The following is a 22,385-nucleotide window of genomic DNA, read 5'->3' as shown; positions in this document are numbered from 1 at the left end:
AGAGAAAGAAGAAACAGCGAAGGAAAAGAAGAAGAAAAGAGGAGGAAAGAGAGGAGAAAAAAAAAAAAAGAGAAACAGAGAGAGAGAGAAGGGAAGAAAAAAAAAATTATAATTTTGGATTGATTTGACGATTATACCCCTAGATTTAACGGTTTTTTTGACAGAAGGACTATTTAAGAGTACCTGTATTAACGTTAGGGACCATTAATGATACAAAAAAACGTTAGGGATGCAATGTGATAATTTCACAAACGTCAGGGATGTTTTGTGATAATAAGCCAAAAAAGAAAGAAAGAGGGAATCGAAACAAACAAAAAAAACAACCAACGATAAAAAAAAAAATTAAAACTTTCTAATTTTGCATTAGAACCGTTTCTTTGTTTAGAGAAAACAACGTCCCCGATGTTCCAACCACTGGGTCTCTTCAAGACAAAGTTGGACTGTTATTGGTACTTTTGTGAAGAAAAGTCCAACCCATCACCTTTTTTTATTTTTTTATTGAAGTACAACCCATCAACTTGTAAGCCCAACACCAGTCTTTCTCTCCTAATCCATGGTTGTTCTAAGCCTTGAAGCCCATTCATTCAGCCTCCTCCTAAGGCAGTGTTTTTTTTTTTTTTTTTTTGAAGGCCCTCCTAATTAGAAGTGAACATCTCTTATTCTCATTAATGCGAAACTAAATTGTAGCCAGATTGCAAACCATTGTAGGTACATGCTAATCCTTTTCCTCATATATGGTTTTCTAATCTTCCGTCATCTGTTGCTTGTAAACTTCGTTTTGAATTTAGGTCTTTAGGGATCTCTAGGGAATTCGAATTCGGGTTCAAATTCGAATTCGAGTTCGAGTTCATACAGATTTTGGGTTCACTGGGGTTGGGTTCGCAGTATTTATGTATATAACCATTTTTCCTGTGTTGAGGTGTTTTCCAACTTTTGAGAATGATATTTTAGACTTTATAGCAACAACCGGGTGGGGACTATAGGCGGTTTCTGGGTTAACTTTCGGTCGCATATGCATGTTCAAGACTTTCAAGTCAAGAGATTCTAATTACAAATATAAATGTAGAAATGGGCTTTGCTTTCTCTTCAAGAAACTTCAGGACTAGTGTGAAATGGTTCTGGATACTATTCACCAGTTTCAAATATTGGACCATACAATACAAAGAAATTGACCATATATTTCAAACTTTCCCTTTTCTGCATTGCTTGTGTATCTATATATTCTCTCTCTTAGTACAGCTTGCTTGCATTGGCTGTGTTTCATTTATTCTAGGTACCAAGAAAAGAAAAAGAACAAAATTACAATAAGCGAGCAAAGGACACATTAGTACAGTGGTTTCGAGCAATTTCCCTCTCAGAAAAGGTTAAAGATTAAAGTCCTAACATTCGTGTATTATCACTAATTTCAATAGGAAATGTTGTAGAAAAAATACAATAAGAGAACAAATAATCATGGGCTCAATTTTCTTTTATTTAATTGTCCATAACTTTGATAAATCCTCACACAACAAGAAACCAAAATATTTACATCCCAATAACATATACCCAAAACCAAAGAAATAACACATAGGCTATGTGACATATGTGACCAAATTATAAATAATTAAGAAGGAAAACTAATGTTCTTCTGGCAAAATATGGTCGGTCCATTTGCATTTGCTTCATAATATTGAATTAGGTCATGCAGGACTCTATACATATAGGCTTTTAGGGACCTTGTCTTGTACTTCTTTTTTGGCATGCATCTCATATTGTCATATTCATAGTAATCTGCAAGTTATTTACAAGCCCTTCATGCCAAGGCTTCTCTTGAAAGCAAAACTAGGTGGTCCTCCACGGACCACTCATCACCTGGTCTGGCTTGGGCGGTGCCCCGCAGCTTCGTCTGAACATTTTTGGCACCTTACTGTAGGGGCCCCCAGAGAACAGACGGCGAGTGTACTACACAATCTCATTCAAGGAGCGTCGGCTTTAAGTAAACTCTCTACGACCTTTTTGTTTTCAAGCCTTTCCCAATTTGTTAACAGTGACGAGGGTGGTCTTGTTGTTGTTGCTGGTGCTGGAATAAGCATCCTTCTGCAACGCTATAATCTGACTCAAGTTCGGCGCGTCCTCCGACACGCGCCAAACCTTCACCGACCGATCCAAGCTCCCGCTATACACCACCCACCGCTGATCCGCCTTATGCTCCGTCCCGTAATCTTCCACCACTGTCAAGCACTTGACAGGTCCAGTGTGGCCCGTCAAGACAGACAGACACGAGTGTGCCCCGCCTTCCTCCCTTCTCCACACGCAGATGTTCTTGTCCGCCGATCCAGTGAACACCAAGTTCCCGGCCGTGGATAAGCACAGCACGGCCAGTTTATGGCCGCGCAGAACCCCACCGTGGGACAAGTGCTTCTCCCACTGCCAATAATTCACCAACCCATCCGACGACCCACAGTAGACGACCGCCGCTTCCGGGTTCACGGCCAATGCGGTCACGGCGTTCTCCTGCTTCAGCAACGTCTGAACCAACACGTGCGTCGTTCCTTTCCCTTGCAACTCCCTCCTCCAAACCTTTACGGTCCCGTCCGCTGACCCGGTGAACACCAATGACTCGAAACCCACAACGATGCTATTGACAGCGTCGTCGTGAGCCGCCACTGATTCCAAGCACTTGGAATCGGCAATTCTCCAGACCTTGAAAGTCTTGTCCCACGAACCAGTATAAAGAAGGCCTTGATCTTCGTTCATGCTCATGCACGATACCGCGTCGAAATGTCTGATCCGGACGACATTTCTATGCCGCCGGACCTCCACGTAGTTCTTCGGGTTCATCGAGCTCCGAATAAAATCTTTCAAAGTCGGCAAGCTGCCAACCCGTCTGTGATTACTCGGGTTTTTAGTGGACACTTTCCAGACTCGGATCTTGCCATCCTGATGACCCGTAAATATCTTCTCACCCGATATCACAATCGCTTTGATCAACCCGCTCTTGGATTTGAAACCTGTGAATTCCTTCAGGTTCTTCCAGACCCGGATGTTCTTGCTATCGGACCCGGTGTAGAGCAAGTCTCCATTGACAGCCAGGGAGTATATGTGGCCTTCTTCCCGAACTAAGGACCCGATGAGTCCGTTCACAGGGAAGTTCCCCTCGAGCGGATTTAAGGGCGACGGGGTTATCCACGGGGACTTGTTGTACGGCGACGCGGATTCCCGGTTCCACGGGGACATGGCATAGGGAGATGCCTCGGCGCTGCTGCCATGTGTACTGGCGTCGTACACAGGGCTGGTTGCCGAGGCACTGCTACGACGTGTTGAGTAATCGTTGTTGTTGTTGATGTCGCCATTGGAACCTTGGTGGTTCGCGGCGTTTGCGGGAGACGGCAGGGAGGGGTCGGAGGAATGCAAGAAGGCTCCGAATCTCGGTCTGTGGTGGAGAGCATTTCGTTCTGCTACCATTGTACCTCCTCCTCTTTCGTTTCTCATTTACGATTGATGAGAGGAGAAGGGCAAGGAAAATGTGAAAAGAAAAAAAATATTGATGAAGAGAAAATTGAGAGGATTTTGACGGAAAGTGAGAGAAAATTTAGGAAATATTTGTTTTAGAGATTTGGAAAGTTTGAGAGGAGTGAGGGAGTATAAATAAATAGGAGGGGATGAAAGAGTGGTGGGTGTGGGTTGGTGCCACGTGTTGGGATGAGACGTGGTTGTTTTGAACCGGGAAACCGGGTGTGCCGGTAATTATAACGAAAAAACTTATTTTTGTTGTGAGGCGAAGGTTTTTGGGTGTTGAATTTGTTTTCCTTCTAGAGATTAATTTAATATCCACACATATTTTTGGAGAAAAAGACGAAACGGGTTTTTATTGGAGGATACGTGTACGTGTGGATTATTGTTACATGCGGATATATGATGGAAGCGTATTTTCAGACTCGGTTGTTCTGACTTCTCAGCTGCGTTGAAGATTTGACCTTTCAGTTGGTCAAGAATTTACGTTTCGTTTTCTTTGAGTTGACACGACATCGTTTTTTGCTGTGTTCATCAATGTTGGGTCTCTCCTCAGTTCTCTTCACATGCACGCATGCAAATCGGTTTTCATGGATTAAATTCGCCTAACAGTAATGGCGGTTTGAAGACGAAAGGGTAAAAGTTTGGCAATTTGGACGGCACTTGGAATTGCAGTTTAAGTTCATCGTTTTTAATATCGCACTACCATTACCAAACTAGTTTAATTTAGACCTTACTATTTTTAACAAGCATTAGTATCTTTTCCATTCGATAAAATTCTCAAGACTAACACGTGAATGAATTCAAGTGGGAAATGAGATTGTATAATTTCTCTAATTCTAGAAGAAGTAACACGAAAGGTTTTGTTTTCAATTTTAATTACTATATTATAATATTTATATGCATATAGTGGCAAACAAGAAATATGTAGTGAAAACAACAGAGAAATCCTTACCCGAAGAAAAGTAGAAATTGAATGATCATCAAGAATTCCAGTAATTTGCTTTAGAGGTGGCCATTAAGAACGGACCCTACTGCCATTATCTCCCTTCCATACTTACTTACACACTATTTACTATTTATTGGTTGACAATCACATCATCCAAATTAAAAGGCCCCTGCTAGCTGTTTTATTTGATCATTTCATATTTTCTATAATATGGTTAACCGTCCTTGCGGATAACTAACCAGCAATGCAAAAACTTGTTATTGTAACAGTTGAGATCAAATTATGTTCTAAGTACCGTTAACTCTTATAAGCTTTGTTCCCAAATTACTCGTCTCATGGTAACCATTTAATTTAGTAGAACTCGATTTCATTTTTATCGGAAGAGGTTATGAGTTTAAGTTTCGCGAACGAGAAAATTATCGAATAAAAATGAAAAACTAATGTGTCACATGTTCAATAGTGCACAAATTGTTTGTTTGTTTCCAAGTCGTAAAGGTTGGTGACCGTATACACGCTTGGTTCCATATAAGCTGCACAAAACCCTGCTAGGCCCTGGCCTCGCTCTACATTTTATAACACCGTGGCGCGCCAAAACCGCTTCATGGTTCATCTTTTTAACGTGCCAATTAGTCAATGGCGCCATGAAAATGGGCCGCCACCTGTAACCGAAATATTGGTGAAGCCTGAAAGAGACTGGCAGCCACGTAACCGTTTAATTAGCACACCCAAGCAAGACCAAAAAGTTATACCTAAATAAATCTAAAATATTTGTCGTATATATTCCACGTCATCAGATAAAATTAGGTCTGCCAAATGGCCGTCTTTTAGGCCGACACGCGTCCTTGGGGGATTAGGTCACGGTTCATAAGCATGACGGATTAAGCCAAATGTCAGCTGGGTTTAACTGATAATGATAGAAGGGTTATATTTGTCATAGTCACAATATGGGTCTAAGTTCCATGAAGCTGGAAATTGCTTGGAGTTTAATTGACACTTGCCCTCCTATGTTGTTTACGTATTTGAGGCCATCAATCCGAATGATTGACAGATTAAAATAATCTTTGATTAATTGTATACTTAATTATGTAATTACAAAACTTTAATTACTTTGCTAACATTTGAAGGAGTTTATTCACGATGTAACAAACAACTCAATAATGCTTTTGCTTAATGAGTTAGGACTCGATTATGAGTGATTCTGGATAGGCTAGAATCACTTTTGGGAAGAAGTATCTCCCACGTGCTTCTCCATATAATCACTTTAAGTGATTTTGGAAAGAAACAGCTCCCAAGTGCTTCTCCATAAAATCACTTAAAATCACTTAAAATGATTATATGGAGAAGTGATTCTCCATATAAGTGTTTTTTGGCCTATTCAGAATCACCCCTAAACGAGTCCTTATTTGATTTTGTTTTTTTATCTAAGGTGCCTTTGATATTATTCAAAAAATTTCTTTTTCAAGATATGTACGGTATGATTGTCCTGAGTGCGTCACCAAAATCTTAAAGTTTTATTATTTTTCAATATCCAGAAGAGTTGCTGCTTGGTGGGAAAAGAAGCGAGATGTACTGAATTTTCTTGCATGTATTTATTCAATGTATTATTACAACGGATAGCAAGGTTGGTAAGAATATAATTTGTTTATAGCAGCTTTTTTGGATAATTTGAACAATAATTTTACCACCAAGCTGACTTTTTAGTGCAACCTCACCAAAAGTCCGAAAACTGCATTTATGGAAACTAGGTCAGCTGCAAGCACATGATAATATAAATTAAATACTCGTTTTTATTTTTTTCAGGCCTGCAAAAGGTGTACTTCACTGCTTTTCTTTTCGTGACAAGTTTAAATTCTAGAATCGTATACAAATTTTTAGACCATGTAATATTTCGGAGACCACAATGTAGTATAGAATTGTAGCCTAGCTAGTACTTTTCTTTTAGACCTCACTAGAAAGTCACTAGCTAGTATTATCTTTGCGGAAGGAAAACAAGATTATTTTTTGTTACGTCGGAGGAAAGAAACCTCACCGGGGTTCAACTCTGGATGGCCGGGGGGTGGGGTGTGGAAACCCATTGGCCAATGAAACAAGATTAAGGCTATACCTCAATTTGTATAAAATATAAAGGCATCTTAATTACAATTTACATGAGACAATCAATTGATTAAGACCCTAGTTTGTAGTTATCACTTAGTCTAGAGATAGCATATCATATGGAGTCAAGCTAAAGTACTTACAAATATGGTCTCCTTTAGAAAAGATTTCACAATTTATATGGATTTTATATATACATCTTGGTTGTTGGTCTTACATAATTGACAAGGTTGTCTGTTGTGTGATTAGAACATGAATATGTGGTTATGTTGGACCAACTTGTGATTCATAGCTACAATGTTGAACTTGTTGCCATGCCATTATTGTTGCTGCCATTCTTGTTTATTTCTTTGTTATTTGTATCTTCTTCTTTTTTTTATTGTCAACGATGGCTTTCGCATGTTAATTTCAACTCTATTTCTAGTAAATTATTGATTTAAAGTATCTGTTCTCCTTCTATAATTTATTTTTTTTTATCGAAAAGACGCAATTTTATAAACTTGATAACTAATGAATTTTTTTATTTTGTGGTTGGGAGCCTACCAATTGGAAAACTTCATAAAATAGTACGTGTCAACTACCCAAAGGGTTGCCAAACTGCCACGTTCGGGGGGTTTTTTTTTTTTACCAAACAATAAGGAAGAGAATAAAAAAAAAGAATAAAGTCAAATGGATTAAAAAATGGTAGCAGCTCTTTCTAATTATTATTAAATATATATATATATATATTGTGAAAGTGGAAGTTCCTTAATAAATGAATTTTTTTTATTTTGTGGTTGGGAACTTGTTCCACGAACACTTTATTAAGCTCAAGTGTCGGACATTCGGACACTCCTCGGATATCCGTGTTCAATAGTCATCGTTGTGTTCACGGTCAAGACACTCCCCATATATGATCAAGACACTCTATGGACACGGATCAACTCATACTCATAGTCAACTAATGTATTAATTCAATTATAATTCATATAAAATTAATAAACTACATTTGAAAGACTTGAAAAGCTTGAATTTCACTATATATGGTATTGTGAAATTGGACTTTGAACATCAATATTTTGTTTTTGTATAAATATATAAGTATTATTTTAATAATAAGAAATTAATTGTCGTGTCTCTCATGTCTTAGTTTTTTGAGATTTACTGTATCCCCGTATCCTCGTGTCGCATATCTGTTTCGCTGTATCCGTGTGTCGCATATCTGTTTCGCTATAGCCGTGTCCAAAATATTTTGGAAAGCTTAACAATTGGAGAACTTCATAAAATAGTACGTGTCAACTACCCAAATGGTTATGGTGAAATCATCTCACTCAGATACGTAGGAGGCTTGACGCTTGGCTCAAGGGGTTGCCAAACTGCCACGTCGGGGTTTTTTTTTTAACTAAACAATAAGGAAAAAAGAAAAGAAAGAATAATGTCAAATTGATTAATATGTTCTTTTTCATTAAGCTATATAAATACTCGTCCTCGAAACTTTATATCATCTTTACACAATAAAAAACTAAAAAGAACAAAACTCTTTGCAAAATAGAAAATTAAGTAGCAATGAGAGTGAAATGTTAGCAACTCTTCCTAATTATTATTAAAAAAAAATTGAGAAAGTGCAAGTTCCTTAATAAATTAATTAAACCTTAAACTTACTTAGTTTGAGGCTTGCCTCCAAATCATCAAACACGTTTTCAAAACGGTGAACAAACCCTTGCCTCAATTTTTTAGGTTATCAAATTTTATAAGCAATAGAATTAAAAAATGAGCTTGGCAAGAATTGATCACGACTCTTTCCGTTTATATACAAACACTGTTTTTAAAAAAATATTTTATTGTAAAAATATCATAAGATGTACAATGGAGAGCCAGAAGAACGGTCAATCTATAACTCAAAGCATGATGTACGTACTCTTTCCATTTATAATGATTTCACAACACTTGAATAAGTTTTGTTTTTGCTGATATTTTTTTTATGGGTACACATGCTAATTATTAAAGAATCATAATTTAAACTTATATTTATAGTTAAGTATTAATTTAAGGTACTTTTTCTCCTTACATAATTAATTGATAAATTTTTAAATTTTTAAATTTGTGGTCGGGGCGGAAAAATTGGAAATTTTATAAGAAAAAATATGTGTCAACTATTCAAAAGGGTTATGGTAATCAAATAATACCTAATAGGAGAGTTGATTATCTCACTCAGCTACGTATGACCCTTGACACTTGGCTGAAATCCAGAGAGTTGACAAACTGCCACGTGGCGCTTTCGTTGTAACTAAAAAAATATAACGTACGAAATGGAAAAAGAAAGAAAATAAAAATTAAAAAAAGGGCAAAAGATCCTGTAGATTAATTATTATGATTAATGTAGAATTGGCAATCTGAGAAAGTGAAAGTTCCTTACTAAACAAAACTTTAATCTAATAATAATTTTTTAATTTCGGGAATTGCCTCCAAATCATAAACACGTTTGCAGATCGATCAACATAATCCCTTGCCTCAGTTTTCTAGGTTATCAGAATTTATTATAAGCAATAGGATTAAAAATTCTTGTTGCTAATCACGTTTGCAGAAATAAGATTTGATCTTGTTGCTAATCACCAAACACGTTCCCAGATCTTAAGATCTTTATTTTAGTATTAAAATCGATAAAATGTTCAGATATTATTATGTGCTGTATAAACTTGCCTCCCCTAATCGCTTGTACTAAAATAAAAAAAACTTATCAAGTGATTAAACAACTTTCAATGGCACCAAAAGAACAAATATGGCCTTAGGTATGCTACGTCTATATTTTGGGGCGTGACACTGGAAAACCCTCATGTGAAAATTTCTTATCTTATTATAACAAGCACCCTTAAGATAAATATTAATAAGTAAAAACATTTAGTATAATATGAGTGAATAATTGATATGATTTAGATTCATTATATGATTAAATTGTTTATTTCAATTAATGTAAGAAACAAAAAATAAATGAATTTCAAATGAATTTCAAATGACTATACATTTTAAATGGATATGAAATACATACAATCTAATATTTTCTAATATATTTTAGAATATTTAGCTTTGATGTCAAATCAAAATCTTCTCTTTCAATTTCTCTGGATGCAGTGGACGACTTGAAACTCCAAAAAGTAGCCATCGCTACAAATTGATTGCTTGAAAAGTAATGTTAGCTCAGATTGGATGCATATGTCAATGGCCCACATATTTTGCTACCGGAAGTTAGTTTTCCATATATAAGGCAAACAAAATGGCAAGTATAAATTTAATAGCCCCTTCCTACTAATTTTTTTGGTTTCAAATGTGACTGCAGTACAATTATTTTTCATTTGTTGAACCAAGAATAGCATCTATTTGTCTTCTTCCCCAAATATTTTGTTGTTCAATTTTCTTTTTTCAAACAAGAAACTGTCAAGGAAGAAAAACTTCCATGAATCATAGTATCATTATTTTGCTATTTCCGACCAACAACACTATGACATTCGTGATAATATTTCTACGTGACATAGTATTATTGTTTTCCCAAGGGGACCTGTCAAAAGGAAGCTTCCCCTTTTGTATGGGAATGTATCTTTCAATTTTTAGGTAACTACAAAGAAAAAAAAGAAAAAAAGTACAAGGACATGTTGAAAACTTGCATTTCACATCACATCCCTAAATTAGAGGTTAAAAATCAAGTCATCTGGCAATACATTTAGGGCCTGTATATATTGATCAATCTCATGGACAGGGTTTATGAAAATTAATGCTCACAAGTTGTCACTGCCAGACCAGAATATTCAAAATGTCAATTATTTGATACATCATTTGTGTATATATATATATACACTTCAAGGATAAGTCGCACCAGACAAGAAAATATAGGCCACACACATGGATGTAGGACGGTCGAAGTTAGGCCACTATTTCGAAGTTTCCTTCAAATGAAGGATGAGTTTGAGGGGGTGCCTTTTCAATTGAGATATATATCTCAAATAAGTTTATTTAACGAATTTTTTTGTTCGCATTATTTAATAATTTAAACGTTTATTTTGCAACTTCTAATTCATAGATTATATGTGTAAAAAATCATCCGAATCAGACAACATTTAACCATATGATTAAATGGTCGTCATTTTAATGTTTTCAAAGATGATATTTTAATAAGAGTTAGAAAATCAACAATTAAGATCGTTGGAAGACAAATATGTTCTTGTCAGATTGTTTCGATGAATACGAATCGTTGATTAAGTCAAATCTTAATTGAAAATGTGGTTCATATTTACTTTAGCAAGATAACACTACTTTCTATATAATATAAAGATAACGTTACTTTCTATATACTATAAATTTTTCTTAAAGATAAACTTCAAAACGGGAAGGAAAATGGACCGTTGGAATTATTGGATTCCATGAGGTATAGTCCTACATGCAACACCTTTTTGATATCAGTGTTTAGAATTTTCAGAACACAGTAGAACACAAGACACCTACAAATGATAGACCTATGCTGCTGCGCTGTACAATCCTTGCACTATGAGTGGACCATAGTCGATCTAGTGTCCATTCTGGAATAGTCTCTGAATGTTAGAGGAGACAAGGCGTCTCCTAACCTTACCAACTCAATTATTAGTTTCATTAGTGCCCTACACTTGGCTGATTTGGACTCTGCAGAGTCCCATGATTGTCACTAAGCCAGACATAGACTAACAAGCAAAAAGAAGAACTTCCATGCACTGTGATGTCTGATATCTGAACTCAATCACGTATTGTCATGTGAAAAAATTAAAATATGTGTTAATATACGATTAGCTTAGAATATCGTTACGATAATAAATAAAAAAACACATATTGTCAAATTAAAAAAAGGGTTTTGAACTTCTATGATCATGGTTGTTTTAATTGTTATTCTAAATTCTATTTAAAAGGGGTTATATGGCAATCAAATCATTCCAAAACGTGGGAGGAAATTCTTGGCATAGTCGTTGACACTTGTCTCAAGTGCGTGTGAAGTTGTGGAATGAAAGTAATACACGTTTAAATTAAAGTTAAATAGATGATTGTTGTCTCTTATTAAGCTACAGATATTTTTTCATCCAAGCTTTATATATACTTTATATACCCTTTCTTTTTTATATTTGTCTTGTAAACTACACGTACCATTAAATTAGCCATGGAAGTCAAGTCAGAGTAATTTGCAGAATTCAGGAAGATCTTCCATAACTATTTTATACACAAATAGTCGAGAAAGTGAAAGTTCCTTAAAAAACTAAACCTTAATGTTAACTTATTTATTAATTTGGGGTTGCCTCCAAAGCATCAAACACGTTTGTAGAACGATGAACAGATCAACTTGTTGCCTCGGTTTTTTACGGAGTGAAATATTATAAATCTGCACTAGTAGGGTTACATAAGAAACATAATTAAAAACCAAGGTGTAGAACCAGCTGGGCAAGAATTGATGATGACTGTTTCTACAAACAGTACAATATACTAGAAAAGTTATTGATCTTATTCCGACCTCGATAATTTTTTTTCAAGTTTCATTAATATAGAAAGTCAAGCCAATTACACGAAACAAAGTAAACTAAAAAATGAACTCGAGCAAATGCAACACAAAAAGACATGAAGTCCGCCACAGTTATAAAACTCATTACGGGCATAAAATCCCACTAAACCTCGATGATCATGTCACCTTAGCTACTCCAAGGAAATTCAATTGCTAGAGATAACTACACATAGAAAATAGGTCTTGTTTTCTTGGTCAAGTAGGTAGGCAGACATGTTCCATTTCACATCACACTCTAAACTAAATCTAAACTAGAGGTCAGAAATCAAAGTCTTCTCTCTTCTCGCAACATATCTGAAGAAAATAAATAGTGTAGGGCTTGTTGATTAATCTTAATATTAATGGACAGGTTTATGACAATTAATTCCTGGGCTCCAAAGTCTAACAAGCTGTCACTGCCAAAACCAGTAGTATTGTCTTTGTCGACCTATACAAGTGGTTGATACATACAAATAATTTACGTAGGTGATGAGTCGTCCTACCTGACAAGAAAATATAGGCCACAAAAATGTACTTTTGAATTTAACCCATTTCAAAGTTTCGTAAGCTTGGCTAATGTTGACGTAAAAAAAGATTATTCGAAATCTGAGTATCAACCGAAAAATTTCCTTGCGAATTTATTTTAAGAGTTGTTTTCTTGAAATTCTTCTATTTTATTGTTCATATTAACGACATGTTGTAATGGTTTCTTATTGTTCATATCACCTCTTGCTAAATTCAGAAAAGGATTTTAAACTTGAGATATTTAGTAAAAAAGTTTCATGATCATGGGAAACTTTTTTGGGATAATGGCATTCGCGCCACCATTTGTTTGGGATTGTGCTTAAGTGGAGCTACAAAGCATGGTATGATGACTTAAAGTAAGGCAAACCAGTCCAAAAATGTCGAAGCCAAATTAATATTGTCGTCGGAAAAAGGCAATCGAAAATGGAAACGACATTTTTAGGGAAAAATAGAGGAGGATACAGCTTCAAGAGTCAGTGTTAGTATGTGTCCATGGACTTTAAGTTGGACAGATCGTAAACCAAAAAGAAGTAGAGACAAATGATGAAGTATATAGAAGAAGGGATCTTATGAGAAGCGTTGATGGCTTGATAATTCCAGCTGATAACCCGCTTTTTGATGGTTTCCATGCAATGGCCTTAGAAATCCTATCCTAGCAACTTGGCATAGTTTCAAGATGTCAAGATGTCGACAACAGCATGTTAATAGTAAAACGTATTGACATGTTATAGATATATCATGGGTTTTATGCACTTGTTTTAAATGTATATGGCGGCTCTTGGAACGTATCTTTTAAGGTTTCACTTTGAAAATTTTGGTAATCCTAGCAACTTGACATTAATTTTCTCTAATTGTCTGCGGTTTGGAGTTTGAAGGGGCTGAATATTAGTTTGCTATAGGAATGTATCTTGATTTGCCTTACTCATGAACAGTTTATCCATCGGATGGAAGGTGAACTGTATTTGTTGAAGAAGCAGATACCAGGATGACACTTGTAGGTATGCAGCAGAAGCTAGAAAGATGGTTGAGGAGATTTTTTTCTGGGTAAGGGCAACGAGCAAAATAATCTCTTTCTGGAAGGCCAAAATATTTGGTGGATCATCAAATCTTCATGCCCATACCCTAAATTAATGAGAAATTTCCTCCCTTGTTCATAAAAAAGAAGAAGAAGAGAAATTTGTGATGTTTCAAACATTGTAGATCTCCAAACTGAAATTTCATGATGCCAGTAAACAAAGAATTAATCTAGCAAGCTCAACAATGAAATGCAAAAGAAAGAAAAACAGAGCAAAAAAACAGGGGATGCAGAGGGTGGTTTGGCACCACTAGACTTCCCTTAATATTCAATATGAGAGGAGAGACATGTATTCTCTCTCTAATTCTATTACACAAAATGCTCTATTTTGTAAGAGCAGTAGAAGATATTTGAACTCATTGCAGTAATTAACAGTATCATAGTACAAAGGATATGTTTAACTTCTAATGCTTTTAAGGAGTATTTCTAATGGCGGCATAGGAGATAAATTTCTAGCAACAGAGAGGCTGTGGAACTAGGAGAACATATGAAGAGAAGTCTAGAAATAAATATAGAATGGGAGGAAGAGGCAAGAACGTAGAGGCGGCCGGTAGCACGCCATCTTGGACATAACTCACCATAGCTTTGATTGAGAATGTTTGAGAATCCAAAAGCTATTCTTCTCCCCATGTCAACCAACAATGTGAACCCCGTCATCGTCATCATCATCATCATATCTGGTTACGCTCAACAACAAACGGAAGATACAGTACAAGATGAACCGTGTAATGCAATTCTTGGAAGAAATTGGGACTATTAGTGGAACAAGCAGAGCTAATATGATGACGAGAAAGATTGAACCCGTAATGGCAACGAAGATCGAAAGCCAAATAAGGTTACTTGTTACTAGTGCAACACCAGCCATGAACGCCATGAACATCATTGAGAGAGCTACCCCTAATATTGGCAATCCGAATCTTGCAGAAGCATAACTCATATCACCTGTTTGTGCCCAAAGAAGGGAAATTGCACCAGTGATTGAGCTATACATCGCTATGGTGTTGCATATCAGAAATGTTTTGAAAGGCCAATCTGTAACCAAAGTTGCCATGCCTTCATCACGTCCAGAGTTCTTATATCCACCTGGCACTGTGAAGCCAGCAGCAAAGGTTACCGTGGCAATGAGTGTCGACACCAACAAGAGATTGTTGACAGTCTGTCTGTGGCTGTCAGCATCCTCAGTGGCCCCAGAATGAAATTTTCCATCTTTCTTAGTGTTCTTAAAATAATTAACTCTCGCCGGCTTTACTTTGGCAATAATCCTCTCTTGAGATCGTGAAGCATTAGCTAATGTCAAGGCCATAACTGTTAGAGGCTGCAAGGAGAGAAAAATTGCAGTTCATGATCCGCTCCTTTGTAAGGAGAGTGGAAATGTGGAGGCAATAAAATGTGTTGAGAAAATTAAGTACCCTTCGAAGAAACAAGATCTTTTCACCCATCAACGACATTCGTGCAATGTCCATTGCCGTGTGGCGTTCATGGTTCCTAATGCTTAAGTTAACCCTCTTATCCGATGCCAAAATGCTGACAGTCTTTGGATACCCTTGCCGAACTGCTAAATGCAAAGGGGTGTTTCCAAAGAGATCTTTCTGATTGATAAGCCCTTCAAGCTCTCGCCTTTTGAGCAAATATTTTACCATATCGTCTCTTCGATGCCAAACTGCCACATGTAGAATGTTCCATCCGTTACCGTCGAGCAAGTACCTCGATCGCGGGCAGCGATTGAGATACATATCGACAATACTGGTGTGGCCTTTTCCGGAGGCCAAATGTGCCGGTGTGAAGCCGTTTTTGTCCTGCTTGTATGGGCCATCAGGACAGGAGCTTAACAACTTGTATGCAGCTTCAGTGTCACCTATATGTGCTGCAAGTGTATGAGCAGTCATCCCCTCTTCATCCGATGAGTCGATCAAAGACGGATCAGTGTCCAAAAGTATTGCATCAAAGACATCTATAAGAATTTACAAAAATATAATGTCAACCAAAAAGATTGTATTTGATTAAAATGTCAACCAAAAAGGATGCTTAAAATTTAGTGGCAGAAAGAAATTATGTACCCTTATTCCTTCCTAAGATGGCAGCTCGAAGAACCGAGTTCCCTTCCCACCGGTTCTTAAAAGGATAGTAGCTGGAGCCATCTGGTTCAGTGCCTATCGGCTGATCTTGATAGCAGAAGAGCATTAAATCAACGAGCTCACGATTTCCAGCTTCAGCAGCCATGGAAATGGGAGTCTTGTGTTGCATATTTGGAGAATACCACATCGATCCATCTATGAAAATCAACAACTTAGCCACCTCTAGGTGCCCATTTTCCATGGCCACGTGCAGCGCCGTGTTCCCTCTGTTATTCTTTTCCCTCAGCATACCAGCTTGATAAAATTCTACAAGAGAAACCACTGTGGACCGGTCCCCTACAGATGCTGCTAAGTGCAGAGGGAGGTTTCCGTTGTTGTTTTTAGTTAGTATGAGTTCCTGTGACTGGTAGCACAGCCGTTTGACACGGGCAGCTTCGCCTGCACTCGCGGCGAAGTGAACCAGGGTGTTGCCAAGATCGCTTACTTGGTTCAATTCCATCTGCAGTTCTTCTTTAGAGGTTGTGTAGCTGTATATTTCAGGGTCCATGCATTTGTCAATACTAATTTCTTCCTCGTTCGTGGAGTTCCAGTTCTCAGAGTGCTTAGCAGACTCGATATCCCCTGCGTCGTGCTCACGAGCAATCTCCTCCATAGCCACCGCCATTTCAATATCTTCTGTTGAATTTGAAGCAGCCATTGTTTACCAATTAATTGTGTGAATCTAAAACTAAAATCCAAGAGAAGAAAATTACAAGCTAAGGAGGAAGATGGGAGAACAAAGTGGAACCAAGGACCTGCAACCTACTACTACTGATGACGACGAAGACTGTTTTTTCTATGAACAATATAATAAGACTTCGGTGTTCATATTTCAGGAGTCAATGGCCAATGTCTCATTCAACCATTAAAAAGATTAATACCCCCTGAACTATTTCGACTGTGGAACTTATAATAAGACTACGACGAGTCGACGACGACGAAGACTCTGTTTTTTCTATGAACAATATAATAAGACTTCGGGTGTTCATATTTCAGGAGTCAATGGCCAATGTCTTATTTAACCATTAAAAAGATTAAGGGTAAACTGCGGAATACTCCCTAAACTATTTCAATTGTCGAACTTAGCACCCAGAATAATTTTTCAGCCAATTTAGCCCTTAGATTATTTTAAATGGTCAATATAGCCCTTGCCTTTAGTTTTCATGCAATTTCATTCAATTTTCCGTCTAAATATCACATGTTAGCCACGTGATTCACTGTTTAATTAAAATTAAATTTTTTTAATTTTAAAATAATTAACATCTTCCCCAGCCCCTTCCTCTCAAGACTCTTTGTCTGCAATTCCACATCTACAAGGGTTTTCAAGTGAATGCCAATGGTTGGTCTGTATTGTGACACCCTGAGCTAATTTTAACTGTTCATTTAATTTATTTAATTGTGAAATTACAATTTTGCCCTCAGAGTAAGGTCACGTTAGTCATTTTCGATTTATAAGGATTTTTGGAATTTGAGTGGCATCGTTGCATAGAGCTCGTCGATACGAGTTCGTAACTTTTTCGCTAAAACTCCGATTTGAGCCCACTACATGTCTACGAACTTGTGGGCTTAGCAACTGATGAACATTCCTACTATGAAGATCTTTATTTGGAAATTTCTCCATGCTAATTGGCCAATCTTGGTCTCCCTTGCTTGTCAACTGGGGTTCTGGATCAAGAAAACTGGAGGTGTCAGTTGGTGTTTGGTTGGATCTGTTATGATGCTCACAATCCGTTTTTGACTTTGTACAAAGAACTATGATGCTTTCTTTAAATCATAGGAGGCTTTCTTTGACAATACCTAAGTAGTGATGGGATGTATTTCAATTGTTTTGCGATTGGGTGATTAGCTTTGGTTGAATCTATTCTGATACCCATAGTACATTTTTGACTATGTACAAAGAACTATGATGCTTTCTCTAGATCATAGGAGGACTACCTACGTTGTGATGGGATGTTGTTTTAAGGGTTTTTAGGTTGGGTTTTAAGTTTGCATGTTTCGTATAAGTTGTTTGACTCTTCTGTTTAGTCAATAGTATATGTGGTATTTTTTATTATCTCATGATTTTGTTTTCTCTGGGAAGGTTTTAACGAGGCCACCGTTAACATGCTAATTCTTACCATGTAATGTTCCTTTTGGTTTAATGAAATACAATATTTTCTCAACAAAAAAATAATCCAAGGTCTAAATCAGCTGAAAAAATAATTTAGTGTGTGAAGTTTGATAGTCGAAATAGTTGAGGGAGTTTTTTGCCTTTTACCCAAAAATTAAAGAAGTCAAGGATTCTTATCCAATAATTGGGTCCAATTCTGCTTTACCCAAAAAGTTTGTGCCCACATTTTTTCCACCTAGTGGTGTTTTGCACGTGCCAGAGTCTCTCTCTCTGGTTGATCAGATTTGTTAAAAAAAGAAAAAAAAAAAAGACATGTTCCTGTTCTTTTGTCTTGGCCTTCAACCCATGAACAAGTTTAAAAGAGTCTCCTGTTATTTCGTTTTTATTTAACTCAAATATGGGTCCTGATAAAAATTGGTTTTGTAGGGACAAACAGAAGAAGATGCTGCTTCAAGAGTCAACATTAATATGTGTTGGACATATTGTAAACTAAAAACAAATAGAAACCAAATTGTGTATACAATTCAATCACCTAAACTACAATAGGGGAAATTTAAAATGTGGCTTTTCTATAGAAGAAGAGATCTTATGATGAAGGTTGGATAAGTCTAGCTAACCCTGTTAGAAGAACTCCTAGCAACTTGGCATAGTTTTAAGATGTCGGTTTAAAGGGTTTCTCTCCAAAAAACGTAAAGGACGGACTACCAATATGTACCGATAACATGTCACTAATAAAACATATCAACATGCTATTGATACATTTTTGTCATTTTCGATACTATTTACATTTTTCAATACAAAACTTATGAATGAGTCCCATTTTCTCTACCGAGAACTAAATAGACCCTAAAAAAACTCAATTAATTAGAATCCCATCACACCCTTGTAAAGAAAAATTCTTGTACACAACCTTCTTTCAGAAATAATTGTCCTGAAGCTTTTCTCGCATTTACAATAATTTTTTTGTTTCGATCGTTAGACTTTTAGTTGGCCCAATTTAGCCAAGGCCCCAAAACTAGGACTAATGGAGCCCAGAATCGGCCCAAATATATTTTCTTCCCCAAAAAGTTTCCTTCTTCTCTTCTTCAGCTTGAACAACCTCCCTCGCATTCAGAGTCATCGACTCACCGATCATACATTTCAGCAATTTCCTGCTTTGCTCGGCAATGGAATTCGTTCCTGAACAAGGCAAACACGTCAACGGCGACTCTTCCACTCTGATCCTGGTCAGTTCAATTTTCTAGGGCAGTGGCTGTTCTTTCTAATTTTTTTAATTAATGTTTAGCTAGGAGTTCAATTTTTTTTCCCGGACGTTTGAGCTCTGTTTGGTTGCTTAGAAAGTCTAGGAAAATCTGAAAATTTGAATCTTTATGGAATGCAGCCGGCTTTGTCCATTGGAAATGTGGGGCAGCTTGCAGTGGACCTGTTAGTTGCGTCAACGAGAGCTGAGAGAATTGGGTATTTGGATACTCCCTATGTGCTTCCATGCGTTGGCAACGACGCATATGGGCCTGTTCCAAATGGCGAGCTTGCTCTCCCTCTTGAAGGTCCTCACTCTCTTACTTCTCTTTCTTATTTAGCTTTTTTTTTATTTAAAATTTTAATATAAAAAAAAATCTGTATTTTTTAAATGAATTCATATTTGGGTTTGCAGCTTATGATTCATCTGCTAATGCAATGACTTTAATACAACAAAGGTCTCCTGTTGTTAAGGTACGCGTGAACCTTTTGCTACACATTAGGGATTTTTTTGAGTTGTTTTGGTCCTTTCATCTATCTTGTTGTAGTGCTTTGCTTTTGAATGTTAAAGGTTTTAAAAATGGTAATTCTAAACAGGGAAGGATGATTGAATTTGCTAAAAACTTGGCTGATTACGTTGCTGCTAGTGGAAAGAAGCATGTTGTCGTGCTCTCAAGCTTAGATTTTGGGAGGTGGCAGAGAGTTGATATGTCAAGGTATAATGAGCAGGGTTCTCGTTTTCTGTTAGCTCTTTAAAAATTTTGAAGTTTTTTCGTTTACTGGCTATGAGTAAGTTATTCAGTCAGCTCAGACCAGTGCCCTGGCAAGTAAGCATTTCATGCACTTAGTTTAAAAAAATTCCTTAATACTTCGAATGCATCAACTGGGGAAGTGCGTTTATATAGGAATGTAGCTGATTGAATGAAAAATATTTAGGTCAAACTCTCAACCTAATAAGCGAAGTACTTGATTTTGGTTAATCTAAATATTCCAGAGGAAGGGAATGACAAATATTGAAACATCTCTTAAGATTGTTAAACTACAAACATCTTGTAATTCGTTTTGAACTAAAACTACTTTACTCTCTCTCTCTCTCTGCAACAATTGCACAATCATTGTCCTCTTGGATCTAACTGTTGTATCCTAGAATTCTGGCATCTTTTGCTTGGCTGCAACTTCTTAGTTTGGCGTATTTTGCATCTTGTGTTTGCTTTTACTTCGTAGAGTTTGGTAATGATACCATAAAAATATTATACCTTCTTCAGTTAAAGCTTCATTTGAGAATAAACTTTCTACCTAATGTGTACTTCAGGAATTGTACCAAGAACTTGGAACTGATCTGGAAACTAAACATCTCCATTCTTCAAACATGCATAACTAGTCATAAAAGATAATTATATGCTTTTGAGCTCTATTGTTCGTACAATGATGTGGTTTGGGAGCTGGATGGCCTGTTGTTTTATGTGCTTTTTTGAAATGCTGATTTATCTTTTGGCGACATACCAGTGGTTTGCAGACGCTTTACCTGTCTAGCACCAACTCAGATGGAACAGATGATTACTGCGACCAGCTTGGGTGGAAAAAACTGCAGGAATATAAACCCACTCAGAAGGCTTGGAAGTATCTCAGCGCATTAGCTGAAGGCAATGCCATACCAGAGAGCATCTTGCCCTTTGAAGGTGAACTAGAAGAAGAAGAATATTACTACCCGAGCTTGCCTTCTGCAGCACTCTTTTCTTGTCTCAAGGTATTCTTTGCAATGCATACCCAAGACTGCAATAAGTGGACGTGGACAGTTGTTCCCAAACATGGGGGGTTCCCCTTGGCGAACACCCTATTTATGTTTTGCAATAAATGTGTTCATGCCAACTGGTTGCAATCATTTCCGTTTCAATCTCTCTCGCCCAAATGTGAAAAACCATGAATTACAAGGAAATTTTCTATTTTATTTATCCTATGGTTTCTCTTATTGAATCAGGCCAAAGGATTGAAGGTCACCTGCTTATTTTGCTACTGCTCAGAAGGGGACAACATACCTGATGCTTTCCATTTGGCTGAGGCAGCATGCAAACTTCTGGGCTTGAGTCCCAGTAATTTCCAGGGTTAGTTTCTCTTCAATGAATAGCTATAACTATTTCACTATTTAATGTATTTTGTTTGAGAGGAAGTCTTGTCATTCCCATATGCTTTATTTTTTGTTTTTCCTGTTCTCTTTGATTAGCATGTATGTTAATCTTAATACTTTCTTATTCTTTAAAGAAAATGTAGTGATTTTAATTTAATGCGTGCCATTTTAAGTCTTGATTTCATGGTCGGTAATGCTTTAGAAATAGATATTGTGTCTTTTTGTGTGCTGGCACATGTATGTTTCATAGCATGTGCAGATCAACATCAGAGTTCTGACAGGAAGTTGAGATTTTGTCAATATATAGATTTTTTATTCTCAATATTTTATATATCATTCTCTTCATTGGTCAGATTTGATTATTCATTAGCTTGTCCTAGAAGAATGGTTACCCAAGGGCATGATTTCAGCCCCAGTCCTAGCCCATCCTGAATGGGGTGATTTACCCTACCGGAAATCGGATGTAGGATGGTGATGAGCTAAAATTAAACCCTGAGGCAGGGTTTGGCAAGGATGCAATTGCCTTGCGTGACCACAGCTACCTAAATCGTCATCCATTATGTCACAAGTTATTATTCTAAGTTCACATTCTTAATTAACAATTTTATAGCTTAACGTTTTATTAGGAGTATTCAGGCTATTATTAAAAGTTGTAAACTGTAGCCACATTTAAAAAAGATCCTTGATTTTCCCCTTTCCGACCCCCAATTTTTTTTTCTTCTTCCATTGGATCTATTTTTGTTCCTAGAAGCCTGAGTTTCTTGATGTTAGTGGTATACTCATCTTTACTAATTTTTTGTGCAGGCAATGGCAATGATAAATGGGTTATTCCATTGTCTTGGAATTCTGTGTATGGACCACCGGCAGACATGTCTCTCTTTTAGACAGTATTCCTCTCACCTGAGGTAAGATTTGCAAGGATGGAGTTCCTTCAGAAGTTTTGTTAGTAACAAGAGAAAATGTATCAATAGTACTTATTGGGTCGAGAAGTTGAATATGTACATTCTTCAGACTCATGAAAATACAAAAAATGTTCTATCCTGCTATGGTTCCCCCGTTATTTTCAGCTCTGCGTTGTGTCGTTGACGATTACATTAACTTCTTGATTTGAATACTCTTAATTCTTTTCTTGGTA

The 22,385-nt window shown here is 36.8% G+C and overlaps 2 protein-coding genes and 1 pseudogene across 2 annotated transcripts; 1 reads left to right on the top strand and 2 right to left on the bottom strand.

The window, feature by feature from the left end:
• Positions 1–1,453: 1,453 nt before the first annotated feature.
• On the bottom strand, positions 1,454–3,609 carry LOC110758253 (protein JINGUBANG pseudogene; annotated as a pseudogene).
• Positions 3,610–13,788: 10,179 nt separating this feature from the next.
• Positions 13,789–16,578, bottom strand: LOC110758258 (protein ACCELERATED CELL DEATH 6-like). Its single transcript, XM_021960064.2, has 3 exons — positions 15,720–16,578; positions 15,072–15,613; positions 13,789–14,977 (listed from the first exon to the last, which is right to left on the bottom strand). The coding sequence occupies exons 1-3, from the start codon at positions 16,432–16,434 to the stop codon at positions 14,294–14,296; spliced, it is 1,941 nt and encodes a 646-aa protein (XP_021815756.2). The 5' UTR covers positions 16,435–16,578; the 3' UTR covers positions 13,789–14,293.
• A 2,375-nt stretch (positions 16,579–18,953) lies between these two features.
• Positions 18,954–22,385, top strand: LOC110758259 (clast3-like protein). The gene is made up of 7 exons (XM_021960065.2): positions 18,954–19,112; positions 19,268–19,433; positions 19,541–19,599; positions 19,723–19,841; positions 20,632–20,872; positions 21,104–21,227; positions 22,055–22,385. Exons 1-7 carry the CDS (start codon positions 19,053–19,055, stop codon positions 22,132–22,134), a joined length of 849 nt encoding a protein of 282 aa, XP_021815757.2. The 5' UTR covers positions 18,954–19,052; the 3' UTR covers positions 22,135–22,385.

This window comes from Prunus avium, chromosome 8 (assembly GCF_965620075.1).
Source record: "Prunus avium chromosome 8, drPruAviu1.hap1.1, whole genome shotgun sequence".
NCBI classification, from domain to species: Eukaryota; Viridiplantae; Streptophyta; class Magnoliopsida; order Rosales; family Rosaceae; genus Prunus; species Prunus avium.
Note: the sequence above shows the minus strand (reverse complement) of the source record. Positions and strands in the feature narration are given on the sequence as shown.

What these genes read in the sequence shown, in the direction of transcription:
- LOC110758258 (XM_021960064.2), bottom strand. Translation starts at nt 16,434, where the DNA reads ATGGCTGCTTCAAATTCAACAGAAGATATTGAAATGGCGGTGGCTATG. An exon ending in CATCTTAGGAAGGAATAAGG is followed by an intron (nt 15,614 to 15,719) that starts GTACATAATTTC and finishes AAATTCTTATAG; the next exon opens with ATGTCTTTGATGCAATACTT. An exon ending in AGATCTTGTTTCTTCGAAGG is followed by an intron (nt 14,978 to 15,071) that starts GTACTTAATTTT and finishes CTCTCCTTGCAG; the next exon opens with CCTCTAACAGTTATGGCCTT.
- LOC110758259 (XM_021960065.2), top strand. Translation starts at nt 19,053, where the DNA reads ATGGAATTCGTTCCTGAACAAGGCAAACACGTCAACGGCGACTCTTCC. An exon ending in AAAGGTCTCCTGTTGTTAAG is followed by an intron (nt 19,600 to 19,722) that starts GTACGCGTGAAC and finishes AATTCTAAACAG; the next exon opens with GGAAGGATGATTGAATTTGC. An exon ending in CAGAGAGTTGATATGTCAAG is followed by an intron (nt 19,842 to 20,631) that starts GTATAATGAGCA and finishes GCGACATACCAG; the next exon opens with TGGTTTGCAGACGCTTTACC.